This window comes from Mobula birostris, unplaced genomic scaffold, assembly GCF_030028105.1.
Source record: "Mobula birostris isolate sMobBir1 unplaced genomic scaffold, sMobBir1.hap1 scaffold_2933, whole genome shotgun sequence".
Taxonomy (NCBI): domain Eukaryota; kingdom Metazoa; phylum Chordata; class Chondrichthyes; order Myliobatiformes; family Myliobatidae; genus Mobula; species Mobula birostris.
In genome coordinates this window covers 1-10,455 of record NW_027275992.1, presented here as the reverse complement: position 1 = coordinate 10,455, position 10,455 = coordinate 1, and the positions used below count along the sequence as shown (strand labels likewise).

Below are 10,455 nucleotides of genomic sequence, written 5' to 3'. Positions count from 1 at the left end.
CACCTCAGTCTCCTCAGGAATGAGAGGTGCTGCTCTTCTTTCTTGGCTGAAGAGATGATGTTGAGTGACCAGGTGAGACTGTCTGTTATGGGCACTCCCAGAAACCTGGTGCTCCTGACTGTCTGCATGAAGGAGGGAGGAATGTGGGGATAGCACTGAGACTCTGGCAGAGAATGACCCTCCCCTGTTTCCATTTGTTGAAGGTATGGGCATGTTTGAGGAGAGTGACTGGAATGATGATACAGAGGCCAGGGCTCTGACTGACGCCATCTTCCACAGGCAGGCACCCTCTTGCTGTGTCAGCAAACAGGTAAGAGAAGGTGGCAGAGGGAGGTGGGGAGCCTTGGGCTGTTCATTGCACCGTAAGACATAGGAGCAGAATTTAGCTATTCGGCCCATCGAGTCCCACCAGTTCATTCTCCCCCCACCCCACCCCACCCCACCCCACCCCCACATTCTACCCCTCAACCACACACTGGGACCAATGTACAGCCGCTCATTAACCCACTGACCCATACGTTGTTGGTATGTGAAAGGGAACTGGGAAAGCCACGTGCAAACTCCACACAGACAGAGCCAGAGGCTGGGATCGAACCCGGGCCTCTGGGGCAGTGAGGCAGCCGTTTGACCTTCTGCACCACACCACACCACAGTCAGTGTGGGCACATAACAGAGTGTACACAGGAACAGAGAAATTGCTGGGAGAGTCCTAGAACATGACAGCATAGAAAGAGGCCCTTTGGCCCATCTAGTCCATGTTGAACTGCTATTCTGCCTCGTCCCATCAACCTGCATTTGGACCAGATCTCTCTATTCCCCTCCCATTTGTGTAGCTATTCAAATTTCTCTTAAGTATTGAAACTGAACCCGCCACTTGCACTGGTTTTTGTTCCACACTGTCACCAACCTCTGAGTGACAAAGATCCCCCTCATGTTCCCTTTAAACATTTCACCTTTCACCCTTAACCCATGACCGCTAGTCTAGACTCATCCAATCTCAGTGGAAAAAGCTGTTTGCATTTACCCTGTCTATACTTCTCAATCTTGTACACCTCTATCAAATCTCTCCTCATTCCCCAGGGCCAGATGGTCTGCATCCTAGAGTGCTTAAGGAAGTAGCCCGAGAAATAGTGGATGCATTAGTGATAATTTTTCAAAACTCTTTAGATTCTGGATTAGTACATAAGGATTGGAGGGTGGCTAATGTAATGGCTTTTCAAAAAAGGAGGGAGAGAGAAACCGGGGAATTATAGACTGGTTAGCCTAATGTCAGTGGTGGGGAAACTGCTAGAGTCAGTTATCAAAGATGTGATAACAGCATGTTTGGAAAGCGGTGAAGTCATCGGACAAAGTCAGCATGGATTTGTGAGAGGAAAATTATATCTGACGAATCTTACAGAATTTTTTGAAGATGTAACTAGTAGAGTGGATAGGGGAGAACCAGTGGATGTGGTAAATTTGGATTTTCAAAGGGCTTTTGACAAGGTCCCACACAGGAGATTAGTGTGCAAACTTAAAGCACATGGTATTGGGGGTAAGGTATTAATGTGGATAGAGAATTAGTTGGCAAACAGGAAGCAAAGAGTGAGAATAAATGGGACCTTTTCAGAATGGCAGGCAGTGACTAGTGGGGTACCGCAAGGCTCAGTGCTGGGACCCCAGTTGTTTACAATATATATTAATGGCTTAAACGAGGGAATTAAGTGCAGCATCTCTAAGTTTGCGGATGACACGAAGCTGGGCAGCAGTGTTAGCTGTGAGGAAGATGCTAAGAGGATGCAGGGTGACTTGGATAGGTTAGGTGAGTGGGCAAATTCATGGCAGATGCAATTTAATGTGGATAAATGTGAGGTTATCCACTTTGGTGGCAAGAACAGGAAAACAGATTATTATCTGAATGGTGGCCGATTAGGAAAAGGGGAGGTGCAATGAGACCTGGGTGTCATTATACACCAGTCATTGAAAGTGGGCATGCAGGTACAGCAGGCGGTGAAAAAAGCAAATGGTATGCTGGCATTCATAGCAAGAGGATTCGAGTACAGGAGCAGGGAGGTACTACTGCAGTTGTACAAGGCCTTGGTGAGACCACACCTGGAGTATTGTGTGCAGTTTTGGTCCCCTAATCTGAGGAAAGACATCCTTGCCATAGAGGGAGTACAAAGAAGGTTCACCAGATTGAATCCTGGGATGGCAGGACTTTCATATGATGAATGACTGGATCAACTAGGCTTATACTCGTTGGAATTTAGAAGATTGAGGGGGGATCTTATTGAAACGTATAAAATTCTCAAGGGATTGGACAGGCTAGATGTAGGAAGATTGTTCCCGATGTTGGGGAAGTCCAGAACGAAGGGTCACAGATTAAGGATAAAGGGGAAGCCTTTTAGGACCGAGATTAGGAAAAACTTCTTCACACAGAGAGTGGTGAATCTGTGGAATTCTGTGCCACAGGAAACAGTTGAGGCCAGTTCATTGGCTATATTTAAGAGGGAGTTAGATATGGCCCTTGTGGCTACGGGGATCAGGGGGTATGGAGGGAAGGCTGGTACAGGGTTCTGAGTTGGATGATCAGCCATGATCATACTGAATGGCGGTGCAGGCTTAAAGGGCCAAATGGCCTACTCCTGCACCTATTTTCTATGTTTCTCCTATGCTCCAGGGAATAAAGACCGAACCTATTCAAACCTTCCCTATAACTCAGGCCCTCAAGTCCCAGCAACATCCTCGCAAAGTTTCTCTGCACTGTTTCAATCTTGGTAACTTTCCTGTAGGTCTCACCAACGTTTTCTACAATCTCAGCATAAGATCCCAACTCTTGTACTCAAAACTTTGATTTATGAAGGTCAATGTGCCAAAAGCTTTCGTTACGACCCTGTGATGCCACCTTCAAGAAATGAATGATCTTATTGCTATCTTTCTGCGCCGCTGCCTCTGTTTGCAGAACAGCCAGAGTCGGAGGAGGAAGCGGGCGCTGCTGAAAACGCTGCGGATCCTGAGGGCCGCGGGTACGGCCCGGTGCGAGGAGAGCCCGGGGGCAGCGCGGCCTGAGCTGGAGCGTGGCCCCTCCGGGGAGCCCAGGCTCAGCAGGAGGAAGCGCTGGAGTCGAGGAGAGCAGGAGGCCGCCGCAGAGGGGCTAGGAGCAGAAGCAGCAGCCGAACTGTGGGGAGGGGGGGAGGAGTTGGGCCAGCAAGCAGGAGGGGATGGGTCCAACAGCGTCCGGGGGACGAGGGCTGGAACGCTCACCCGGAAACAGTGGAGGAATTGGAAGAAGAATCAGCGCAGGAGCAAGAACAAGTTCCGGCCACTGGGATCCGGGAACAGGGAGCAAGTGAGTGTCACTGCCCGTCCTGGAACTCGGGAAGGAGGAGGGTATGACGTGGCAGAGGGAGCGAGGTGCCAGGCCCCTCCAGGGAAGCGACAGAAGGAGGAGGGTGGCGATGAGGGAGTGGGGTGTCGGGCCCCTCCAGGGAAGGTGAAGAGACAGAAGGAGGAGGGTGGGAAGGACCCTGCTGCCCCCCAAAACCAAGGGGTGGGGGTTAACGATGGGGCAGGGGGAGCAGTAGCTCGGCCTCCTCCCGGGAAGAGGAAGGGGAAGGGTAAGAGTGGGAAGGCGCCGGGGGGAGAGGCTGTGGACGGGGACCAGCTACAAGGGAGCTCACCCGGGGACCGCTCCAGCGCCCTGAGGGATGGGATGCAGCGGCGGCTGAGGGCTGCTCGTTTCCGACTCCTCAACCAGCAGCTGTACACGACGAGCAGTGCAGACGCCCAGCGGCTGTTCGAACAGGACCCCAGCGCCTTCCACCTCTACCACCACGGCTTCACTGCCCAACTGGAGCGGTGGCCCGAAAATCCGGTGCAGCGCATCATCCAGTACATCAAACACAGGTACGGGGAAGGAGGGAGAGAGGGAATGTTGTCGGGGAGGGGGGAGTTGTGGGAGTGTGGAGGGAGGGGGACGTCAGCAGGAAGGAGATGGAGTGATGTGGGCAGGCTTGGGGAGGGCTGTAGTTGGACAGTCGGGAGGGGTTGTACCCCCAGGCCAGTGACAGGTGAGCTGACAGTCAGCACCTGGGTCCCATCCAATACCGGAGAGTAAATGTGGCAATAGGACACTCCCCAACGGGATGGGGGAGCCGAGCCAGGGACGACCGTCTGGGGAATGTGTGGGTGAAGGGGGTGGGGGAGCCAAGCCAGAGACGACCGTCTGGGGGATGTGTGGGTGAAGGGGGTGGGGGAGCCGAGCCAGGGACAACCGTCTGGGGGATGTGTGGGTGAAGGGGGTGGGGGAGCCGAGCCAGGGACGACCGTCTGGGGGATGTGTGGGTGAAGGGGATGGGGGAGCCGAGCCAGAGACTACCGTCTGGGGGATGTGTGGGTGAAGGGGGTGGGGGAGCCGAGCCAGGGACGACCGTCTGGGGGATGTGCGGGTGAAGGGGATGGGGGAGCCGAGCCAGGGACGACCGTCTGGGGGATGTGCGGGTGAAGGGGATGGGGGAGCCGAGCCAGGGGCGACCGTTCTGGGGGATGTGCGGGTGAAGGGGATGGGGGAGCCGAGCCAGGGACGACCGTCTGGGGGATGTGTGGGTGAAGGGGATGGGGGAGCCGAGCCAGGGACGACCGTCTGGGGGATGCGTGGGTGAAGGGGATGGGGGAGCCGAGCCAGGGACGACCGTCTGGGGGATGTGTGGGTGAAGGGGATGGGGGAGCCGAGCCAGGGACGACCGTCTGGGGGATGTGTGGGTGAAGGGGATGGGGGAGCCGAGCCAGGGACGACCGTCTGGGGGATGTGTGGGTGAAGGGGGTGGGGGAGCCGAGCCGGGGACGACCGTCTGGGGGATGTGTGGGTGAAGGGGGTGGGGGAGCCAAGCCAGGGACGACCGTCTGGGGGATGTGTGGGTGAGCAGCAGTCACTGATGGGAGGCTGTCTCTGCCCTCTGCCACAGGCCACGCTCTGCCATTGTGGCCGACTTCGGCTGTGGAGACTGTAAGATCGCCCGGAGTGTGGGCAACACGGTGCACTCATTCGACCTGGTGGCGCTCAACGACCTTGTGACTGCCTGTGACATGTCGAAGGTGGGTGTAGTCTGTCTACAGCGTTGTCCCTGGCCCAAACTCCCTCTCACACTGGGATCGCACTGTGCCCAGTCCTCATCTCCTTCCCTGTGGGATACAGGCGTTCCTTGACCCTGACCAGCACCTCCTTGATGTACAGGCATTGTTCTGGTGTACCCCTTGTTGAATTCTGCTATTTTTGATCCAAGGTTCTTCTGGAAGTCAGGGAAGAAGCACAGAACATGTCACTTCACAATGACTTTATGAAGTGGCAATACAAGGAAGATGCCCAGTTGGCATTGTAGTGGCATCAGCACCAGATCTCGAGGCAAATGATCCCGAGTTTGAATCCGGCTGGCTCCTTCCATGCTTTCCATCTATGCTGTGTTGTGCGTCGAGCTAATAACATGGTCTCATAAAAAAACAGATACGATGGAAATGGCAAAAATGTCACCTGCATTGGAAATGTGGAGTAGCGAAGGTCGAATGGCTAAAAAACTAAGAACAGAAAGGACTAAAGATAGCAGGGCAATGTGTTCAGCTCTTCTCATACCCCACAGATCGGAAATGTTCCATTCAAACTTGTAGATAAGAGTTAACCAATCAGATAGTCCCTATTCAAACAATGTGATACCAAGAAGCTTCCAGAAAGAGAGAAGTGCAGCAACTCAGAGACACACTGAACAATTGTATATTCAGACTGTGACCATGAGCAAAATGTTTACTCGGAGCTGTTGTCTCTTCTCCCTGCCAGCCTGTATTCCTCGCTGTCCACATACTTCACCTGGCTTTCACATAAAATACAACCAAGCATAAATTGTTAAACTACAAAGGAAATAACACTTAAACAGTCTAATCCAACAACCAGGACGTACGGTACATGATCTTCCTCCATGTGGGGTACAGCCACACCCTTTGCCTGACCCCAACACTCTCCTTGTCTACAAGTCTACCTCAAATCCAATCCCCCTCCCCAGTATACAGGCATACCTGGGCCCTGCGCAACACCTCCCTGGTGCAGAGGTGTACCCTCAGTGAGCACCATCTCCCTGGTGTACAGGCGTACACTGGCCCTGGACCCTACGCCTCTGGTGTACAGGCATACACTGGCCCTGAACCGTACCTCCCTGGTATACAAGCATACACTGGCCCTGAACCCTGCCTTCCTGGTATACAGGTGTACATGGGCCCTGAACCCTACCTCCCTGGTGTACAGGCATACACGGGCCCTGAACCCTACCTCCCTGGTGTACAGGCATACACTGGCCCTGAACCCTACCTCCCTGGTATACAGGTGTATACGGGCCTGAGCATAACCAAACCGGTATGCAGGCTTACCTGGACCTAAGCACCACATCCCAGCTACACAGGCACACTGACTCACCCTCTGACCCGTCAGTGTCTGAGTGTCCGTCACCATGTCAGTGTCTCTGACCGTCTGTCCCGCATGTCAGTGTCTCAATGTCTCTGACCGTCCGTCCCACACGTCAGTGTCTCTGACCGTCCGTCCCATCCGCCCATGTCTGTGACTATTCATATGTCTGACGTACTGACAGTCACTCTGAGGGAGGCACATGACATGTCTGTCAAGAGAATATTGGGTGTAAATGTCCACACCCCACGTGCATCCCCTCGTGTCGAGACGCGGACACACAAAAATGGTAGATTATCATTGTTTTCCCTCCTCCCCACTCCCTGGTGGGTCTTGACATGGAATCTGAGGACATCTCTGGTCCTACACACACTTCCCTGCCTCCTGTTATCTTCGACTGAGGTTTGCAGGATCTGCTGTGATGACATTGCTGCTGTTGTGGGCTCTCTAGGTTCCCCTCGCTGATGCGTCAGTGGACATTGTGGTCTTCTGCCTCTCCCTGATGGGCACCAACCTGGTGGATTTTCTGATGGAAGCCAACCGTGTTCTGCGAGTGGGGTGAGAGATGTTTGCTGCACTGATCCTGAAGGTGCCTGTCTCCGTGGGGAGAGTACTGCTCAGTCACCTTAGCCTCTTGTCTTTTGGTGTTTTCCAGGGGAATTCTGAAGATCGCAGAAGTGGCCAGCAGATTTGAAGATATTCGGAATTTTGTCAGTGTTCTGGCACGTCTCGGCTTTAAGCTGCTTTCAAAGGTAGAGTCAGACTCAGATTTAATATCACTGGCATAGGTCGTCAAATATGTTGTTTGTGGCAGCAGTGCAATGCAATACATCATAATAAAAAGCAACAAATTATAATAATGAATGAATATCAAATTAAGTTAAAGTCCTGTGGAGGGAGAAACGAAAGTGGTGAGGTAGTGTTCTTGGGTTCACTGACCATTCAGAACTCTGATGAAGCTGTTGAGTGTGGGTCCAAGCTCCTGTACCTCTTCCTTCACAGTAGCCATGTCGTGGGTGAGGGTGGAGAGAACTACTGCACAGAAATAGGCCCTTCAGAGGCAGTGCAGAGGAGGTTCACCAGGTTGATTCCAGGGATGAAGGGGTTAACCTATGAGGGGCGGTGAGTCGCCTGGGACTATACTCTCTGGAGTTCAGAAGAATGAGAGGGGATCTTACAGAAACATACAAAATTTTGAAAGGGATAAATAAGATAGAAGTAGGAAAGTTGTTTCCATTGGTAGGTGAGACTAGAACTAGGGGATATTGCCTCAAGATTCAGGGGAGAAGGTTTAGGACAGAGATGAGGAGAAACTGTTTTTCCCAGAGAATGGTGAATCTGTGGAATTCTCTGCCCAGGGAAGCAGTTGAGGCTTCTTCACTAAATATATTTAAGATACAGTTAGTTAGGTTTTTACGTAGTAGGGGAATTAAGGGTTATGGGGAAAAGGCAGGTAGATGGAGCTGAGTTTACGGACAGATCAGCCATGATCTTATTGAATGGTGGGGAAGACTCGATGGGCCGGATGGCCTACTCCTGCTCCTGTTTCTTATGTCCTTATGTTCAGCCCATCTAGTCTGTGTCAAATTGTTATTCTGCTGGGTCCTATCAATGGTTGGTGTTACAACTTGTCAATCTGTCAATCATGTTACCACCTGTCAATCTGTCAATCCGGGTAGAGGGCGACAAAGCAGGAAAGGAAGTCTTGGGTTGTGTGGTTTTCGGGGGGTGGCCTGCCCAGGATTTGGAAAGCAGCTGGAAAGGGACTTGGTGCAGGATTACGTGAAAACTACCTGGCAGGCTGAGTCAATGGTGAGCAAGGCAAGTATATCCTTCGTATTCATTTCCAGAGTAGAGGAATATAAAGGCAAGGGTGCAATGCTGAGGCTTTGCAAGGCTCTGGTCAGACTGCAGTTGGAATATTCTGAGCAGTTTTGGGCCCCTTTTTTAAGAAAAGATGTGCGGGTACTGGAGAGGGTTCAGAGGAGGTTCTCGAGATTGGTTCCGGGAATGAAAGGGTTAACGTACGAAGAACGTTTGATGGCTCTGGGCCTGTACTCGCTGAAGTTTAGAAGAACGAGAGGGGATCGCATTGAAATCTATTGAATATTGAAAGACCTCAATCAAGTGGATGTGGAGAGGAAAGATATTTCCTATCATGGAGCAAATTGGGACCAGAGAGCACAGCCTCAGAATAGAGGGACATGCATTTAGAACAGAGATGTGGAGGAATTTCTTCAGGCAGAGGTGGTGAATCTGTGGAATTCTTACCCACAGACAACTGTGCAGGCCAGGTTATTGGGTACATTTGAAGTAGAGGTTGAAAAGTTTTTGATTAGTCAGGGTGTCAAAGGCTACGAAGAAAAGCAGGAGAAGGGGGGTTGAGGGGGAAAATAAATCAGCCATGGTGGAATGGTGGAGCAGGCTTGATGGGCCGAATGGCCTGATTCTGCTCCTCCTCTGATGGTTTTCTGGGTTGAGGGCTGCTTGTCAATGTGACGTGCGCTCACGTATACAACCCCCTCTCTCCATAGGACACGGAGAACCGCTACTTTTACATGTTTGACTTTGAGAAGACCCGGTGGCCCAGTGAGGGAAGTACTCTCCTTCAGCTCCAGCTCAAGCCCTGCCTCTACAAGAAGCGCTGAGACACGTCAAAGGGCAACTAGCCAGGCTGGCTGAACAGGAGAGGGACTCGCGTCGTATAGAAACCGGACTGCAGGAGAAGAAATCTCATCTGAGATATTTAGTGCCTTATGTGCTGGCTGATGGAGGAGTGAGTGTGTGAGGCTGTGGCCTTACACAATCCCTGCAGTCCGTGGTTGTGAATGATTTAAGCACTTTGTGTGAATCTGAATCAGGCCTGAACCCATGCATCTGGAGGTCAAACCCGCCCCCAATGTAGCCTCTCTTCCTCCCTCTCCCTCCTCTCATTCCTCTTCCCCCCTCTCTTCCCCCCCTCTCTTCCCCCCCTCTCTTCCCCCCCTCTCTTCCCCCCCTCTCTTCCCCCTTCCCCCTTCCCCCCCTTCCCCCCCTTCCCCCTCTTCCCCCCTTCCCCCTCTTCCCCCTCTTCCCCCTCTTCCCCCTCTTCCCCCTCTTCCCCCTCTTCCCCCCTTCCCCCTCTTCCCCCTTCCCCCTCTTCCCCCCTTCCCCCCCTTCCCCCTCTCTCCCCCTTCCCCCTCTCTTCCCCCTCTCTTCCCCCTCTCTTCCCCCTCTCTTCCCCCTCTCTTCCCCCTCTCCCCCCCTCTCTTCCCCTCTCCCCTCCCCCCCTTCCCCCCCCCCCTCACGTGCTCTCTGCCCTCAGCCCTCACTCTCGCTCTCTCAGATATACACACGGACAGCAAATGCAGGAGATACAGGAGGAAATTGGTTCTGAGGTAGCCTGTGAAGCCCAGGGAAGGGATTTTGGGGGCAGGTTTCGTGTCCATCTGTTGCAGGAGAGGAGAGGAGATGAGGAAGGAGCGTTGCCTGTGTTTCGGGATCTGGACATCACTGACAGCTGACGGTATCCATCTATTCTGTATTTCCTTGCAGTCCGTGTGACAAAAGTGCTCCTCACAGGTCCCTGTTGAATCCGGAAGACAGACAGAGCCGCTCAGCCCCCTGGAGAATGTGCCCCACGGTGCTGTTGGGAGAGAGTTTCAGGGTTTACAACTTGTGATGGTGAAACAGTGGACAGACTGCACTGCGTAATGGGAGCACAGGGGTTGTATCTCCTGAGTCACAATCCTCCAGAAAGCAGTCATCCCAGCCCGTGTCAACAAACATAAGTTCAAAAGTGAATAACGGGGAGACACGAGATGACAGATGCTGCAACCTGGAGTGGGGGGAAAGATGGAGGAGACAGGAACTGCTGGATGTCGTCAGTGGGTCAGGCAGTGTCTGAGGGGGGAAGGAGGGAGGAATTGTCAGTGTTTCGGGTTGTGACGCCATGGGGGCGGTTCCATAGTAGCACGATGCTAATACTGATCGGGGCAGAGTTGGGAGTTCAATTCTGGCACCAACTGTAAGGAGTTTGTACGAGTGCTGTG

The 10,455-nt window shown here is 52.8% G+C and overlaps 1 protein-coding gene across 1 annotated transcript; it reads left to right on the top strand.

Moving 5' to 3' along the window:
* Positions 1 to 204: 204 nt before the first annotated feature.
* rrp8 (ribosomal RNA processing 8) lies at positions 205 to 9,526 on the top strand. Its single transcript, XM_072250378.1, has 6 exons — positions 205 to 310; positions 2,942 to 3,885; positions 4,944 to 5,073; positions 6,876 to 6,982; positions 7,080 to 7,176; positions 8,959 to 9,526. Exons 1-6 carry the CDS (start codon positions 206 to 208, stop codon positions 9,070 to 9,072), a joined length of 1,497 nt encoding a protein of 498 aa, XP_072106479.1. The 5' UTR covers position 205; the 3' UTR covers positions 9,073 to 9,526.
* The last annotated feature ends 929 nt before the right edge of the window (positions 9,527 to 10,455 follow it).